Genomic DNA, 18,822 nt, shown 5'->3' with positions numbered 1-18,822 from the left:
ACTCAGCTGGTCTGTGACGAAGCTGCTGAATAGGAATCTGTCCCCTGGCGCAGGCTCTGAGCTGTGTTCTCGAGGCTACAGAAGGCCTTGACTGTGGAGCGGTTCGTGCAGAGGGGGCTGCTGAGCACCTGGAATCTTGGAGTCATTGAGATTTTTACGCAACAGCCAGCTGTGTCCAGTTACAGAGGGCGCGGCGTCTTTGGCTCTGTGTGATTCAGTGCTGCAGTTCCTTTGTTGAGCAGAACCAAACTAGGAGTTTTCTTACACAGAAGCTGCTGTTGTTTTCAGAACCATCCCCCTCGGCCCCCCCAACCAGGTCCACTCTGCTGGTATACTTGGGCCAACTTAGGCGGAACCGTGTGTAGCATTCGGAGTTGCTCAGGAACTCTTTGTGGAATGAATGGAAGGAAGGCAGAGTATGTGGTGGGAGCTGCCTGCCTCCCGGGCTGGGACGTCCCACTGGCTCTCAGGGCACCAGAAGGCGTGGCCGAGGAGGGTGGACACCTACTGGGGAAGAGCCACCCTGGACTCCTTCACAATGAACAAACCAAAATCGAAGGGAAGAGCGCAACCTGAGGATTCTGTGGAGTAAGTGTGGGGAACCAGGTGACGGGCTGCTGGAAGACAGCAAAGCAGGGGTAGTTCCACGGTGGAGTCACTTAAAGGGCTAGTGGACTGGTGAAAAATCGCCATTTTGTTATCAGATCCCCCACATACTGACCTGTGGTTTAGGGGAAGATGGCTTTTACTTGTGCATAAGTGCAGACTTGCAGTTCGGTGATGTGGAAGCGGCAGATTTACAAGTGCATGCTTCCCTGATCATCAGATTAAACACACACACATGCACGCACGCACGCACACACACACACACATGCACGCACGCACGCGCGCACACACACACACACACATGCACACACAGGCCCTGTGATGATGAATTTGAAAACGGTGGTTTCTGCGGAATGACTTCCTGCTTTAGTGGCTGGCAGGTAGTGGTGATAGTGTAAGATCTAAGTTCTCCTCTTACCAGTAGCTTGTGAAGATTGGAAGCTGATTGAGTAAAGATGCTATATCTTGGTCCCTGCTTTTTGCAGTGATCTTTACCCAGTAGCTCCAAAATGGTACATTTCTCTATACGTTAAAATTGCATTTAATCCCAGATTTTCCCAGCCGGGCTTGGCTGCAAAATGGACAGAAAGGTTTACTTATCTTGCTTTAATTGCTCTTCTAAGACCACAAAGTGAAGCTGTAAGACATTTGAGGGTCTTCATTGCAATTTCTTTGAAAAATCTTCTCTAGGGTAATGGTAGAAAATCTTATTCACAATGAAGAACCTTTTACCTTAGCAGTATTGGGAAGTCTGCACTGAATTTCCTACATTGATGCATCTGTGTGATTGTGATCAGGTGTTTAAAATTTGAAACGCACATGTTTTTCACTGGTTGAGATTATCCCAATTCTTCAGAGCTTGACATGGTATTAGAGGGGAATATTTTCAATGACAAGTTTTGGAGATTTGAGATAGCCAGTATTTTGGTAAACTTACCAACTCTAATTTACATGAGGAATACAGTTGAAACAATCAGTTAAGCTCTAGCTCAAACATTATTTTGGCCCCAGTCTGAAGAAAGAAAATCTTCCTAATCATTTAGAAAACAAACCCTTTTTAAGAAGTGCTTTCTTGTGCATGATATGATACGTTAAGGAAGGAGGTGTGGAACCCAACAACTCAACCCGTTAGGACCCTAGAGTTTGGATGCGACATGTAGATAGATGTGTCACACTAGAACAGTACTTGAAAGTGATTCTCAGGCCAACGTTTCTGAGGTACGTTACCTGTGTTACTCCCAGCTCCATTCATCCCTAGCACCCCGAATAGTGTCTGGCGCAGTTCAGCTCTCAATAAATATTTGTGGAAAGAATGAAGGATATCCTGAACTCCCAGTAGTTTTCCCAAAGTGCTCGAAAGATAATCAACAAAAGAAGCAATATGGGCTGTAACAACTATTAATATGTTAGAAATATATCTTTAGTAAATATGATTCAAGTATTTCTTTAAAGATGTAAAACTCTCAGAATTTCTCAGACAAGATTCCTGGAAAGTGGGAGTAAGTGTTTGTACCATTAAGAAGGCAACTGTTTAGAAAGGTTCCTTTGGGTTTCCTGGGAAGAGGGGGTGTGCCAGAGCAGAACTTTGTACTGGCCTTTATGAATTATCGATAACAGCACAGTAACACCCTAACTTCGTTTGTTCAGTCAGTATTTGTCACTGTTGGCAAATAATCCCACACCTTTTACTTTTCAAATGTGTTTTTGTATAGGGGTGAGAGAGGTAGACGCTCTGGATATTTATGGAGTTCATAGCACGGAAAGGTCAGGAAGAGGAATATTTTAAGAGGACAGGCTGACAGTGGATCAAATGAGAGGAGGGAATTACCCATTCTTTAGGTTGCCCCATACATCGCAGCAGCTTTCTCAGGGGAAAGTATGATCTGAAATAAAGGTTTGTAAAGGAAGCGTGAATGCTGGGATATGTTTTGGGGAAACATCTTTCTCTACTAAGCACCTCACTAGAAATTTGACTGGGGGCATCGTGCAAGCAGGCGCTAGCCTCTCCAGTAAACCAAACGACCACAAGTTCAGCAAGTCACTCAGAACATTTCTTCCGGTTCATTTAAAGCTCTCCTTGGTTCACCAAAAGGCAGGAATGTCATAGGGATTAATGACTTAACTTCATTCACTTGTTCACTTTTGGAATGAGCCTTATGTTCTTGTGAGTAATTTCCTGTTATCAGCCATATAAGATTTAAATTTTTTTTCCTGTGTCCTGTACCAGAGTTTTAATCAAATTTCATTAATTATTAACGTGAGTAATTATGTGAAACGTAAGTGGTTTTGTTTATAGTTTCACAGTTTTTTTTTCTGTCTCTGAAAAGGCTACTCTCTAGAAAATTAATGAAAATTGAGTAGAGACTGCTTCCTTCATTTTTTTTTCTCTTTTAAAAATAAATAGCTAACACTCATTTAGCATACTATGTGCCAGGTACCGTTCTAAGCAATTTTACATGTATTTCCTTTTTTTAAAAAAATTAATTAATTAATTAATTAATTTTTGGCTGCACTGGGTCTTCGCTGCTGTGCACGGGCTTTCTCTAGTTGCGGCGAGCGGGGGCTGCTCTTCCTTGTGGTGCGCGGGCTTCTCATTGCGGTGGCTTCCCTTGTTGCAGAGCACAGGGTCTAGGTGTACAGGCTTTAGTAGTTGTGGCTCGCGGGCTCTAGAGCGCAGGCTCAGTAGTTGTGGCGCACGGGCTTCGTTGCTCCGTGGCATGTGGGATCTTCCCGGACCAGGACTCGAACCCATGTTCACTGCACTGGCAGGCGGATTCTTAACCACTGCACCATCAGGGAGGTCTCTACGTGTATTTTCTAATGTTGTCCTCCCAATAGCCCTAAGAGGTGGATGTTATTACTATACTCATTTTAAAAGATGACAAAATTGAGGACCAAAGAGGATAAGTAATTTGCCCAAGGTCGCACGCCTAGTAAGTAGTAGAGCTAGAATTCAAATCCAGATAATCTGGCTCCAAAGTCCATAGTTTTTCATCACTCTCCTTAATAATTACCCCATTTACTATAATGACCTCTTATAAAATGTTGTTAATTTGCCATGAGCTTTTTATTAAGAATTTATGATTTGATCAACTTGAATTGATTTCAGAGTGTCACTAACGTGTGCTTTTTAAAAAAATTAAATAGCCGTATAATTTTTCCTTTTATTCAGTTCTGATCCGTGCTGTTAAGCTCTCATTACAGATCCTCATTATATTATAGAACTTGGCAAATACCTGCTTGTTCTGGGTATCAGGCGAAGTATGAAATGCTAACTTTATTTTTATTTTATATACTTCTGAAAGGAGGCCAGATTGGACGGTTTTCAAACATTTGCACATTCTGGTATTTTAGTGTAGTATTTTGTTTATTTAGTATAATATTTATATGTACTATTTTATTTTTAAAATAGTCTAATGATGAATGTCATAAAAATATGTAAGTTAGTATCTAGCATTCATGTGCATTGCATACACCCCACACAAATAACACTCACCCACACCCACACTCTACCACCACCAAGAGCCGGATTCAGCATTGATCGTTGTTGTAGGTGTTTCATTTTGTTTTAAGGTAGTTGACTTAATAATTAACTTGTAGCTTGTACTTCCTTGGATAGTCTGGACTTAAACTGGGGTCCTGTAAAGTGGGAGACTAACTCGGGAAATTTTAATTTTTAATAACTTTTTGTTTCGCTGAACGAGCAGTGAAAATGGGTATTTGTGATAATCCCTTCCAATAGCAGTTAAACGGTTAGAAGAGAGACTTGATGTGTATGTCTCACACTTTTATTTATTTGTTTATTCATCCATCCATCCATCCATACAAACAAGCAAATATTTATCACAGCCTTACTATATGCCCAGCGCTGGGGCTACAGCAGTTGCCAGGAAGGCAATCTGTAGGTTCTCCTTGAAAGTCTTCTGTTAAGGAGGGGAACACAGGGCTCTCTCCTTCGGTTGAGTCTGTAGCTCCTGGCCTACACCTAGGTGGTAGTAATTGCTGTGACCTGCTAGAACTTTTTATCTTGTATGTGTTGTATCCCCACAGCACATCTCCACTAGTTTGTGAGTTTCTGGAAATAAAAACTGTGACTTACCAGTTAATAAGGTTTGTACTGTATTTGTACTGGGGATTCAGCAAAAGCTGGTGAATTGTTCAAATAAGGGATTGAAGCACTGGTGAAAAGATCAGAATGTCCATTGCATGAGGGCATTTTTGTTCGCTGCTGTATCCCCAGGGCCTGCTGTGTGGCCTGGAACATAATAGGTACTCAGCCAACATCAGGCTTAGTGAATCTGAAGGCACTGAGATTTAGATTTGGGTTGAGTCTACCTAAGGACAATAGTTGAAGGCCTTTATTAACTTAAGAAGTATTTCTGTGTATCACCTTATGCTACAGACTGTGTTAGGTACTGGAGATACAGGTCTTAGCCAAAACAGATGCTTGTGTCAGAGAAAGAGATTTGTAAAGGAACGGCAGATTTCCAGTGAGAAATTTGGAGGGACAGCCATAGTTTGGGGAGGTCGACTGAGCAAGTGGATTTTTCTACCTGCTACTTCTCTTCATTGTCTGCAAGTTGAGACTTAGGAACCAGAAGTGGAGAGGGTCACAGGAGCCAAGGCAGGCATATCTTTGCAAGATAGAGAGGGTTCAGGGGTGCCAGGCACTGCCCAGGGTTGAAAAGGATATAGAGTGAAGAAAAAGTTCAATAGCTTTGACCAGAGAGAAGTCTGATCCTAAAAGGACCACGTAGATAAACCAGCGTCTTCATGTGTATGTACTGAAAAGTTAGCATGATGTTACATAATTAGATTTAAAGCTTTTATATTTAGGTACTTGAAATTTTTCTTAGCGAAATTACTACAGTTGAAAGACAAGAAATGCGAATGGGATAGAACATGATCTAGCATGTCTTTAGGTCACTTTGGGGAAAATGGGACAAGAGTAGAGGTCACGTTGGCTGGGTTTGAGTCTAGCTCCACCACCTACTGGCTTAGTATGGTGAGCACCTTTACTTGACCTTTCCATGCCTCAGTCTCCTCATACGCAAAATGGGTGACGACAGTTCCTACCCCGTAAGATTAAGTGAGAGAAGACCTTCCTCATAGGATTAAGAATGGTAATGAGTTCATGGAATGTACTTAGCAATAGCCCAGGCCAGATGTTCCATAAATGTCACTGTTACTCTTAATCCTGTTTCTATTACTGCCAGAATGTTCTCTGCCTTACCTGTTTCCCTTTCGCAGAACAGCTGAATTTGGCGGGGGGTGGGGGTGGTTGGATAAGAATGAATTATCATGCTGGCTAAAATGGCTCTGAGTCTTGTATGCTCGTCTCATGACTCTTCTGTTAGAGTAAATGCAGGGTTCCCGCCCCCCCCCCCCTTATTGATTTGCTCTCAGTTCTGTTATTTGGTGCAGTTAGCAAACTAAAATTGTTGTTATTGTTTTAGCTCCATGAAAGTGGTTATGATGCTGGCAAAGCCCTGCAGCGCCTGGTAAAGAAGCCTGTGCCCAAGCTGATTGAGAAGAGCTGGACCGAGGACGAAGTGGTGAGCTTGCGGGGGTGGTGGGTGAGGGATGCTTTGCCTCAGGTCTTGGCGGGGCCGTGCGGGGGTGGGGGGCAGGGGGCGGGGTCTGTCTCGGGTCTGGGGCGTCGGGCGCTTGCCTGTCGCTGGTTCTCCCAAGGTCCAGTCGTGGATGCAGGCTGTCCATGGCATCTGTCAGTCAAGGGAGGGAGCCTTGAAGCCTCATAACTGTATGGAAAGACTTGATTTTAGTAAGCATTGGTTCTGTAGATAATGGGAAAGATTTTCCCGGGTGTCATGGAAAGAGGGAAAAAAATTAATAGTTGCTCTTTAAAAAAATTAGTTTGGGTTGGTTGGTTTGTTTTGGGTGCAAGCTAGCTTTTGATACCTCCCGGTATTAAGACACAATCATTTTAAAACCGGTTGGTACCCAACCTAGAGTAGGGCTGCTATCCCGTTTTTATTGTGTAGGCTGGCAGGGTCCCTAACCTGCTGAAGGGCAGTAGTCAAGAGCAGGAAGCGTGGATCTTTCATACTCGTCCTGTTCGTGTGGCCCATTAAAGAAGGTGGGGAGATAGAAATGTATCCACAAATACAGAGTTTTCAAACCCATGGATTTTATCCCAGCAGAAAGAGTTCTCATGAAGCTACATCCCCCATCTCGTGACTTTGGAAAGGAATTGCTATAAAAGACTGAGAGACTTCTTGTGCTTTTGCAAATAGAGTCTTCAATAGGAATGTCACCGCTTGACATTTGCCATTTAGGTTGAACGAGATTAAGATGAGGGCTGGCACTGATACACATAGCGATTGATTGTAAATTCCTTGCCTGTATGTAAAACTACGCTAAGGAAGACTGTTTAGAAACTGTATGGCTTTCCTGATCCTGCTCTTTCATTTTTCCAGCAGTATCTATCAAAGGCTTATTATGTGCCAGGTGCTGTGTTAGGAGCCATCAAGGGGAACACAAGGCCCCACCTCACGAGGGGAGACCATCTGTAAATCAGTGTATGTCAAGGGGTGAGACGTGGCCTGAGGAAAACAGTAGGGCAGCGAGGATGGGGATGAACTGGGTAGGGGGCTGTCTTTTGTAAGGAGGCTCGGGAAACGCCTGGTGAGTACCATTTGAGCAGAGACCTTAGAGAAGCGAGGAAGGCGAGCCTTTTGGCTATCGGGGGCCCTAAGGTGAAAGCACGCCTGGCATGTTCGAGAAATAGGCAGGAGTGTATCTGAGGGGAGGACGGTAGGAGAGGTGGGGGGCAGGTCAGGGTGGCCTGTGGACCCGCGTTCAGGGCCTTGCTGTTTGCTCTGCACGAGCAGCTTCTGGGCAGAGGGACTCGATCTGCCGATGGGCCTCCGGCTGCTGATTCAAGCGTGGGCTTTGGGGGCTGTCGTGAGAGTCCAGGCCCGAGACTGCTGATGGAGTGGCACAGCAGCAGTGGCGGTGAGAAGTGCTGAGATCCTGGATGTCTGCTGAGTGGAGGGCCAAGGGAGTGTGTTCATGGAATGGCTACGGATGAGGGTGGCTGGGGGCTGAGAGGAATGGAATGGGGAGAGAACTGGGAGGCAGCAGGGAGGGACTGAAGTGGCCCTTGAAGGCTCAGTAATAGAGCGCCTTTTCAGCAGTCCCTGTGGACTCCTCACGGCATGAGACTGATGATGAAGCTGATGTTGCTGTTTTGAAATTTAACATGTTAAAACTTTACATGATTAGTAGAGAGATGGAAGCATCTTAAATATTTGTTATTCAGATAGTGGCCGAAGTGAAAATGTTAAAACTCAGTTGTTGTGAAAAGTCATATATTAAAAAACTAAAAATAGAGTTGCCATATGATCCAGCAGTCCCACTCCTGGACACGTATCTAGAGAAAACTCTTAATTTGAAAAGATAACGTGCACCCCAGCGTTCGTAGCAGCCCTGTTTACGATAGCCAAGACATGGAAGCAACCTAAGTGTCCGTTGACAGACGAATGGGTAAACAAGATGTGGGGTGTGTGTGTGTGTGTGTGTGTATAACATGAAATATTACTCAGCTATAAAAAAAAGAATGAAATAATGCCATTTGCAGGACCGTGGATGGGCCTAGTGATTATCATTCTCAGTGAAGTAAGTCAGAAAGAGAAAGACAAATACCATACGATATTGCTTATATGTGGAATCTAAAATATGACACAAATGAACTTATTTACAGAACAGAAACAGACATAGAAAACAAACTTATGCTTACCAAAGGGGAAAGGGGGTGGGGGAGGGATTAATTAGGATTTGGGGATTAATAGATATAAACTACTATATATAAAATAGATAAACAACAAGGCCCTGCTGTGTAGCACAGGGAACTATGTTCAATATCCTGTAATAAATCATAATGGAAAAGAATACGAAAAAAATATTTGTATATGTATAACCGAATCACTTTGCTGTATAGCAGACATTAACACAACATTGTAAATCAGCTGTACTTCAACTTTTAAAAAAAGTCGTATGGATGTTGTTTTCCACTGTAGACCTATTTATGTGGGAAGGAGATAAGAGAGTTGATGGACAAAAATGTTTAATTCTACAACAAGCCTTTGTGGAAGACAGACACAAGGGGATGGGACGAACGTGGCCCGTGTGGCCCATCCTAGGTCCTGGTCAGGACTGACGAGCCGTGATGGCTGCTTCTCGGACTCACGCTCCTCCACGTGGCCTGCGGCTCCTTCTGATCTCTCCTCTTCTTCCGCCCCCGTCGTCCCTCCCCTTTCACTGTTGCCTCTCCAGCTCCTCGCTAGCCATGACTCTCTCCCCCTCCGTTCATTCCTCCCTTGACCTTTCATTCCCTCTGGAATTTTCAGATTCCAGCTTAAAAGAAAGCCCTTCCTGCTTGAAAGAAATCTGGCTTCCTTCTCTGGCAGCACTTGCTTATATCAGGAACAGTGTGGGCCATGTCCCCACTGCTGCCTCTTTGGGACTTTTCGCAGACAGTAGGATGAAGGGGGGCGGGATCTGACACGTGGGGAAAAGCCCAGCTTAATTCTGAAAAATGAACCACGACTCCAGAGCGCTGCCCACTCCGAGTCCCGGATAACGGTCTTTAACTGCATAAGTCCTTGTCAGTCTGGGCTCATTTTCATCGTGTTTGCTTCTTGTTTTAGTGTACGTTTTGAGAAATGTTTTGGCAGTCATCCAGCCCTCGCAGAGCCTAAGGATCAAACGGTTCCCTTATTCATAGGAAGTTAAGCTTCACTTTCTAAAACCTCCAAAGTGAATGAGAGAGAGTGACTGAATAATTGATAGGCTGAGGGAAGCTCCAGATGAGTGTGTCCAGATCACTTCTTTGAATCATTGTATGTGGCGGCAGGGCACATAAACCAACACGACTCTTAACCTGAGCCTGGTTTTGGCTGTGAGTAAACACCTGCTCTGTGCGTGTGGCCCCTTCTGCTGAATTCCCCACATTTTCTCACCCCAGGAATCACAAGAATAAGCAAAATAAATGGGCCCCAACTCAAATAAATACATGAGCCTGCCTCTTTTTTTTTCCCTCTCAGTGTTCTGTATACTTGGGCATTCTAGTTATTTTTAAACTTCATCGCCTCCAGTATATGAATCTGACCCAACTACCCAACATCTGACCTGACGCCAGTGTCGATGAACTTGCCTTCCTTTGCACTGACGTGAATCAAGCTCTCCGTGTGAGAGGGTTGGTGCAACGAGCAGCTACCGGTGGGAGCCCCCGGCTGTGCTGGCAGCGGACAGCCTGGGCACCTCCTGGGTCCTCTGCTCTGGGAGCAGGCCCCTCCCTTGCCCACCCAGACCCGGACCCTAGCCGCCTGCGAGGCCTGGCGTGTTCCCCGGCCCGTCCCCTGGTGAGCGCTCCCTCTGCTGAGCTGCGTCTCCCCTCTGCATCCTTTACTGCTGGCTCATCCTTTGCCGCCTCCTGTAGCCTTTGTGCCGCCATCCCCAGTTTTGTTCCTCGCGGTCTTTCTTTCTGAGTTGATTGTCCTTCTAGTTTGTAGACGTATTAAGAGTGAGGCCTTTCTAACAGTGAGAATGATGTCTCTGCCTTCGAGGCGCTTTTGAGGAGTACTGACAACTCTTTATTCAAGATGACTGTTCTTAAAGATTCTTCGCTATAAGTGACGTTGTCCTCAAGCCGGCAGTTTAGAACTTGTAATCGTTAATAACTATGCATCAGCATCAAGGAGAAAAACTTTTATACGCGTCCATTGCTAACCTTAAAAGCTTTACTTTCGGGAAAAGTTCCCAAATTATGATTAATAATATCGCCCGACCTCTTCTTCCCAGGTCTTTCAGATAACCATTAATCCTTGACATCTTAGGCCTCAGAATTATACAATAGGAGGCCTTTCATTTCACACTTTTCTCTCAGTAATTCCTTGGGCACTTTGTGTGTTTACAGATATGGTATTTCTTATTGAAGTTGCCTTGGGGCTGAGATACTTTAAATTCTGTTGAACTGAAGCCAGATTTGTGCCAATATCTGTCAAATTCTAGGCCAGATAGTGACAAATGAACTCTGTTTTAGAGGAGAGACTGTGAGAAACGCCTTGGTAGCTAGCCCATGACGGCGTTTTCCGGCTAAATAAACCAGGTCAGATCAGAGAAGCATTTTTGCTTTAATTCATGAAGCTTATTGGACACCATGGTATGGGCGAAGATGGAGCCAAAGCAAATGGCTTGCTGCTTGCTGCACTGGAGAGTGACCCTGATGCGTAACCAGTTTCACTTACATTATGCTAAAAGTATTGTTCCTTTTCAGGAAGCCATCCAGATCAGTAGAACTTGAGAAGAGAAAGAGAAGGAAGGTACAGATCAGAACTTTAAAAAAAAAACAAACAGACCCCAAACCCTAGATTATTAGGTTTTTAATTAAACATGATGAGCACATTTAAATAGAACACAAAGGCCCCAGGCTGGAGTGCGCCTAATCGAAACACGTTAAGTCACCCTTCCATGCTTGGATAGTTATTAATTCTGTTTATTTATGCATGCAAGCTGAAGGTAGCATTTGCGCTGTTGTGTTGTTGCTTATTGCACTGGGATTCCATTGCTGCTTGATGCTGGGCTCTTAATTAGCATTCAGCTGTTGATTATGGAAATACTGGGGATGCTAATTGAATTCTTTTTAAAATTCAGGGCCTGCATTTTCCTTGTGGAGTTTGGCCTGACTTGCAAGGTTGTAAGATCGGGTGCTTCACTGAGCTGTGTGCATTTCACCCTTTGCTTCCCATCCACTTGGCCGTGTTTTGGAAATTATTTTCGTGTTGAATTAGCTTTCCGCAAAATTCCAGGTGTTAACATAAGGGAGAGGTTTTGTTGCTTAGGATGTCCCTACAGTGTGTTTCCATTTCATCTTGGGTAACTAACTTTTATCTTGAAATATGCTTCCCTTTAACTATTTCATACCAACCTTGACATGATACATTGAGGTGAACAGCCTAGATACAAACAGGCTCTGAAATTTTTATCCAAAGATAGTTAATCTGTGGTGGCGATAAACCTTAATTGGCCATGTACATGGATTTGCAAATTCGTAAATTTTAAAACATCTGAACCATCCTTCAAGTTAAAGCTCAGTTTATCATAAATATAAATGAAAATCCTTCTTTCAAAATTGACATGGCACGGCAAACTCATTTTCTGAATATCTGTAATCCAATGAACCCGTGTGGCTGGTCAAGGAATTACGCAGAGTACACACAGCTCTTTGCATGGGGTCTTTCCCCAGCAGCATCTTCAGATGCCCTTGTTGTGCCCTTTTTGGAATGTCTGCTCGAGAAAACATTGTTTTCATTGTTCACTCTTTTCAAGCCAGACATCTGGATGTGCCAGAAGACAGAGCTGCTTAGTGGGGCAAATATACAATGAATTTTATTTACTGTTTGTGTAGCAGCTATAGAAAATGGAATTCACAAGAGACCCAGAGTGAAGGTCCTATAGCAGCAGGAGGTAGTGGAGGTGAAAGCAGAGGGAGGCGGACCGTGACAAGGGGGAGAGAACTTCCCACAGCCCACAGTTACCGACATGCACGTGAGCTTTAAGATGTCCGTAATCTTGGTGTTTAGTTTTAAATGTTATATATTCCATATAGAGGAAGGCTTAATTGTATTATATTTATTTTGGGAATGGTCCACTTTCCAGAGGTGTTGAACATTTTATAAAGTCGTTCAAAAAATGTTGATGACAGGAGGTCATCTAGTATGAATCCATTCATTTTCTTCTTCTTTTGTAAATTTTATGTGAATGTTCCTTCTGGTTAGAACATTATGATAAAAACATTAAAGGGGAGTTGAAACCTCACCACCATCTCACAGTCTCCTGGTTTCATACTCTCTTCAGAGCACTTTGTTTCACGTACGTACGTCATTTTATGTAATTGTAAACTTACGTAAATTGAATCATAACATTAAAGTTTTCACTTTCTAAAGTCATCTTAATCTGAAAATTTTTACAGTTTGCTTAGAACCCAAAATATAGACATGTTGTATTTAGTGCAGTGCGTAATAGGTACTTAGTAATTTTTAAATTGGATCAAAGTAGCTTTTTCTCTCTACTCATTACCCTTCCTCCAATTTTAAACTAAATTGGTTACTGTTTCTTATGAACAGCTTAATTCTTAGATGTGAGAGTAGAAAAAATAAGAAAAATTATAAATGTTGACCTATTTCTTACACGTAATGTATCTATTTTACTCACTCATGTTATGTATTCTTATTATGGTCCATGGTAAAAATCAGTCCCTTAATATTAAAAAAGAAAAATGTAGATTCAGGTACGGTTTGCCTAATGTTTCAGGTATTAATGAAACTGAACTGTTTTTTTCTGTAATTGACCCCATCAGCCTTTGAATCAAACTCTTGTTTAAAGAAGTCAATAGTGTGGGTAGAGTGGGGTTTATTGTCAAGTCCTTTTAGAAATGAGACATCAAATTAAAAATCAAGGGGCTTCCCTGGTGGCGCAGCGGTTAAGAATCCGCCTGCCGATGCAGGGGACACGGGTTCGAGCCCTGGTCTGGGAAGATCCCACATGCCGCGGAGCAGCTAAGCCTGTGCGCCACAACTGCTGAGCCTGTGCTCAAGAGCCCGCGAGCCACAACTACTGAGCCCACGTGCCACAGCTACTGAAGCCTCCGTGCCTAGAGCCCGTGCTCCGCAACAAGAGAAGCCACCACAATGAGAAGCCCACGCACCGCAATGAAGAGTAGCCCCTGCTCGCCGCAATTAGAGAAAGCCCGCGCGCGGCAACAAAGACCCAACACAGCCAAAAATAAAAACAAACAAATAAATAAATAAATTTATAAAAAAGGAATCTGCCTCCTAATGCAGGGGACACGGGTTCGAGCCCTGGTCCAGGAAGATCCCACATGCCGCAGAGCAGCTAAGCCCGTGCGCCACAACTGCTGAGCCTGCGCGCCTGGAGCCCGCAAGCCACAGCGAAGAGTAGCCCCCTCTCACCACAACTAGAGAAAGCCCGCAGGCAGCAACAAAGACCCAATGCAGCCAAAAATAAATAAATAAATTTATTTTAAAAAATCAATTATATGTGCAGAAAAGTTGGTGTAAGGCAGTCAATTTTGTCAGTTAGTTTGCAAAAAGATTCTACTGTGTAACAAGCTGTGAAGAGAAATGTACTTTAGAATCCTTTAGTAAATGAAATAGGCCAAGCATTAGAAGGGGAGAGATATTTCAAAAATTTATTTCAGCATTTCTTATCAAACAGTAAACAGTAGACGTTTACTGTTTACAAACAGTAAACGGTAGAAGTTGCCTCTGGGTTCAATCTACGAATTCAGCTGTGACCTTGCCTTTCACGTATTTGGCTTTATTGCTTTCTAGGCTTCCTCTTTATTACTATGCTCAAAGTTAGTATGTCTGTTTTTCTTTTTAGACAAGGTCATTGTTCTTTCATTTTCTTTAACCAATACGTTTTTAAGTTCCTTATCCCAAGCCCTAATTTTAGTTTTTTGCTTCTGTTTTTAAAGAAAGCTAACAATAAATTGTGCCATGCTTTTGGGTTCCGTGTGTGTGTATGTGTCTGTTTGTATGTTCGTGCAAGTGTATGTGTTCAGGCCTTGGGGTGATGCAGATGGAACAGAGACCTGGGAAGTAACCCCCCCCGTTGAATATAAGCGTAGCCTAAGTTATTTCTCACCGCTCAGGATAATCTTTTAAAGTCAAAGAGTAATTTTTATGGGACATTTTTTTCATTTTTGCTTGAAGTGGGGGGGAGTGTTGGGAGAAGCTTCAGCTTGGAAGCTTAGTAAATCCTAGAGCAGCGGGTTATTGAAGCCATGATTTCCATCTCCTTTTCAGGGACGTGTAAAAAAAAATGGAGATGGCATACACTTTCAGCCGCTCTCCATCATCTTTCTCTGTTCATTCTTAAAATGAGAACAGGGCACAAGGGGACTTGAGAGATTGCATTTGTTCTCCCATAGACGAAGTGGGTATTTTATAAATGAAGAGGATGGAAAACCCTTTCCTTCTGCGGTTCCTTAGCAACAGAACTAGAGGCAATTTTAATGTGTATGCATGGAACGCTCTGTGGATAGTGATATTGGAGCCTTATATTTTCACAGGTGAAACATACCATATTAGCCTGGTAACTAGAATTCAGGGTTGGGGGAAGGAAACAGGAGATTTAAAAAAAAAAAAAAAAGGGAACCCTACATTGAGAGGAAGTAACTCATTTAGCGCTCTCTCCTCTCTCCTGGCACACTTATGTCTTAAATCTAAAGTCTCTCTTAGGTAGAAGCAGTAATGGCCTTGGTAGCCCCCTAATTGCTTTGTTCACTAGAGTGCCAGCCTGTTTTTTTATATTTCCTAGTAGCGTTTCATTCTTCTTCTCCTAATACCCTGCATGCTGCTAAGTGATACTCTGTTTCAGCACTTGCTTTAGGACATTTTTCCAAAGTATGTTTATATGGGTAAATTCCAGTGCATTTTCCACACCTGTACAGCATAGTACTGAGGTGCTAGGAAGCAGAATATGTTTGGTGGTCACAAAGGAGAAAGACAGTCTCTGCAGTTTGCTCACCACTTAGTGTTCAGGCCCAGGTCTGTGTCTCCAGCTTTGCATTTGTTGAGTTTGGTGTTGGGGCTTGGCAGATGGCAAGTGAGCGTGAAGATGGGATGACCCCTTCATGCTGTTTACCAGGATACTTAGTTCTGATTTTAGATTACTGGTTGAAAGTCATTTATTTCATAAACGTCTGTAGAGCACCAGCACTCTGCCAGGCACCATTTTATGTGCTGGTGATTCAGCAGTGAACAGAACAAACAGAAATCCTTATCCTCATGGAGCTGACATTCTAGTGGGGAAGACAGATTAAAACAAGAGCACTAAGTGACATACCTAGTGTGTGAGCTCAGTGCTAGAGTCTTGTATCCCCAGAACATAGCCCAGGGCTTGGGGCAAGGTTGATCATCAGAAAATACTGTTTGACTGGGTTGAATAGAAGGGAAACCTAGTAGAGGCTGTTCTCCCCGCCCCACCTCTACTCTCAGCCCCCCAGATCCTCAGATCACTTCAGAGGAGTTGGCCCGTGTGGCTGAGCCCCGGCACTGATACAATCAAGGAGAGCTTCTCCTTCAGCCTGCACAGGGCCAGTGCACGCTCCGACTCCAGCAGAATTAACCGGACATTTCCCTGTTCTTTTCTTCTTGGCAGCTTCCCTTGGAAGGAGCAACCAACCCCTTCCAGCTGTCTGTGGTTTTCTTTTCTAGACTCCAATTTTAAAAAGCCCATTCCTTGCCAGCATCACTTGATACTTACTGATGCGTATGGTTGCAGTGTTCCGCCGTGAGAGCGAGAAGGAAGAAGCCTCAGCAGATGGCCCAGTGTGAGACTGCCTACTCTCACTAACCCACCTTCCCTCGAAACCCATCACCCTTTCAAAAGAGAATGACCTGTTTGCTCATCTCTTTCTTATGGTTGGCCGGTTGTCTTGGGCAGTCTTTTCTGTGACTGTGAGATGTGCGTAATATACTTTTCCTGTCAGGTTTCCTCTAAACCTCTAGTGTGCTCCCACTATTTGGTCACTTTTGGAATGTTTTCTCCCCTTGCAAAGGGCTAGATTCCATGTCGTTAATCCGAGCAGTACGAAACAGAAGAACTATCAAATAAACAAACCAAAGAACTAAAAAGAAGGAGGCAGGGAAAGCTGCAAGTAAAAAAGAATCACAAAGTAAGAGGATTGAGCAGACTGACTGAAATTACATCACATGGCCTGAGGGCTAAAGAGTCCAGTGTGTCTAGAGCCTGTTTTATTAATTTTTTTAAGTGTATACTCTGTCATTCCGGATCATTTTATTAAATGATCAGAAATCACGACCCCTGACAGCACCAGGAAGGCCTCTATTCTGGAAGTAGGAGAATGCCCGGGACACGGTGGAGTCACTGTTGCTTCGTTGCCGTTGCCCCGCGTTCTCCGAGGGCACGACTGAAGGGCAGGCCCTGGACTCTGGGGGAGGGCAAGGTCAGGGTGTTACGCTCCCCTCTGCTCTCTGGAAACTGGGTCCCCTCCTTGGGTCTTAGTTTTCTTGTCTGAGGAATAAGGAGAGGAGGAGGAGGGGGAAAGGACGAACTTTGCGATGCCTGACGGGTGTGTGTCGAACCTGGACCTGATGAATCTCAGCCTGCTGCCCCCCACCCTTTTACTTCCCGGGTAGAACGTTGGCAGATGTTTTGTCTAAAGCTAGTGGAATCATCTCTGGTTAAGAAATTTGAAAACATGGACACCTGCACACTCACGAGTCCTTTTAGTACTAACTAAGGGCTGTTGGTTTTCTCTTGCAGGCAGTTTGCAAGTTTTGATTGTAAGTTTATTTTTTGCCTGATCTTTCCCATCAGCAGTAATAAAAGAGAACCTTCGGGACTACAGAGATGCACGTTAACGAGCATTAGGTACTATGGCAGAGTGGGAGGAAAGGATGACCCATCATCAGGGGCTCTGCTTTATGTTACTTCAGCCTCTTTCCTCCTCTTAACAGCCCGGAATCTTCTCTGGGAGCCTCTGTTGTTGAAGTCTGTGGAGGTGTCACATTTGCTAATAAGCTGCTTTTTCCAAACAGGCACTGTCAGCCTAAATTAGTCATTTTCTTTTCTATCTAGGCTTTTGTTAGGGTGACAGGACGAAACAGGCTTGGTTATCCATTTTTGAAAGGAAAGTGTTAGAAAAGGAATTTAACAGGGTCTTAGTGAGGGAGCTAGTTGACCTGGACCCAAAACCCGGGTAACATTAATCTAAATCTGAAATAGCTTTGCTTGTGGAAAACACTGGGCTCCGGGTGTCTGTGGTTCCCATTCCTGTGTCCCCAGCCAGAACACCACTTGGGACTCTTGACTCCATCAGACAAAGCTGTTCCAAGCTCCTGAAGCAGCTTAAAGAGTGGGATGGACCCTGAATACTTGGAATCTTCCCTCTCAGTCAAGTCCACGGAAATGACGTTCTCCAATCCTTTAGCAGTAACTAAAGTTAGAAAATTATTTTCAGATTGTCCTTCGGGATAGCCCAACTTCTTTGTCGGCTTCCCAAGTTTTTCACCCCAGAACAGTCTGACCTCGTAGTTTGTTTTCCTCATTAGAACTCTCTGACTTTATAATCAGCTCACATGTTTCCTTCCTCCCCTCCTCCTGTCCCCTCCCCACCCCCTTCTTTAAAAAAGCCCTGTCAAACATGCCAAGGATCCGTTTAGATTATCTTGCTTTTAGGCAAACTTTCAGAGGGATCATTCAGTTGCCCACACATTTAGAGTCAGTAAGCATCACACCACATTGTCCTCTGCTGCTTTGAAATAACTTTAGGGCGTGGAGAATTCCACGGTTAGGAGGATATGCATGTATAGGAGAGGCCCTCTCCTTCAGATGAATATCTGGACAAAAGGGATTCTTAGAGCGCAAAACCAAATGTCATTGTCAGTTTCTGGGTAACCAACTTTAGATGTGCCTTAGATAATATTATGCAGGGAATAAGAGAGAGGAGGGGCTTCTTTTTCCCCTTACATCAAATTGAATTCCACTGAATTTTCATACCCACTCTGTGTGAGGCTCTGCTGGGTGTTGTGAGACCCCACTATCCACTGTTCACTGTCATCATTCTTCCTCTGGTTGAATCTGCCATTCCCATTGTTGTTTGTTCTTCTGTTATTCAAGTGATATGTTTTGTATTTAGCTTAGATTTTTAGAAACAATTTAAAGACAATATTGTATTCGAAAGGAACTTCTTGGTGACTTTAGACAATAAACGTCATCTGTTCTTTAACCGCTAAGATCTCTGCAGGAGCCACCGTCACCTTGATAACTGCCTGGCAGTGTGGCACCCTTGACTGATTTTGCCTGTGGGTGTGAATGAGCGCTTGAGTTGGACGCTGTTGCCACAGGCCGCCTGGAGAGCAGATAGCAGCCGCACAACCGCACACCCGCTTCGAGTGCCCCTTCTCCTCCTGACGGCGTGCTGGGGTCCACGGGAGACGCAGGGGTGAACTTGCTGCTTTGTGTTCTCCAACAGGGAGACGGGGAAGGGCGCCGAGGAGGAGGTGTTATTTGAGAGGAACCTTGAAGGATGGGTAGGATCTTAACCGGCAGAGTTGATAGAGGTTAATGGAAGAACAAAGGCATGAAAGAATGTGGGTAGCTGGTTAGTAGCCGATTGCCCAGTTTGAAGGAAGCTATGGGTGG

The 18,822-nt window shown here is 44.0% G+C and overlaps 1 protein-coding gene across 6 annotated transcripts in view; it reads left to right on the top strand.

Annotated features, from left to right (window-relative positions):
- Positions 1-18,822, top strand: part of RERE (arginine-glutamic acid dipeptide repeats) — a 419,954-nt gene that overhangs the window by 318,147 nt on the left and 82,985 nt on the right. For all 6 annotated transcript variants that reach the window (XM_068538818.1, XM_068538817.1, XM_068538815.1 and 3 more), the window contains one exon: positions 6,063-6,161. In XM_068538818.1, coding sequence (XP_068394919.1) covers positions 6,063-6,161 — 99 coding nt within the window. The remainder of the gene's footprint in view (positions 1-6,062; positions 6,162-18,822) is intronic.

Source organism: Eschrichtius robustus, chromosome 3 (assembly GCF_028021215.1).
Source record: "Eschrichtius robustus isolate mEscRob2 chromosome 3, mEscRob2.pri, whole genome shotgun sequence".
NCBI classification, from domain to species: Eukaryota; Metazoa; Chordata; class Mammalia; order Artiodactyla; family Eschrichtiidae; genus Eschrichtius; species Eschrichtius robustus.
This window is presented reverse-complemented; position numbering and strand designations above follow the sequence as displayed.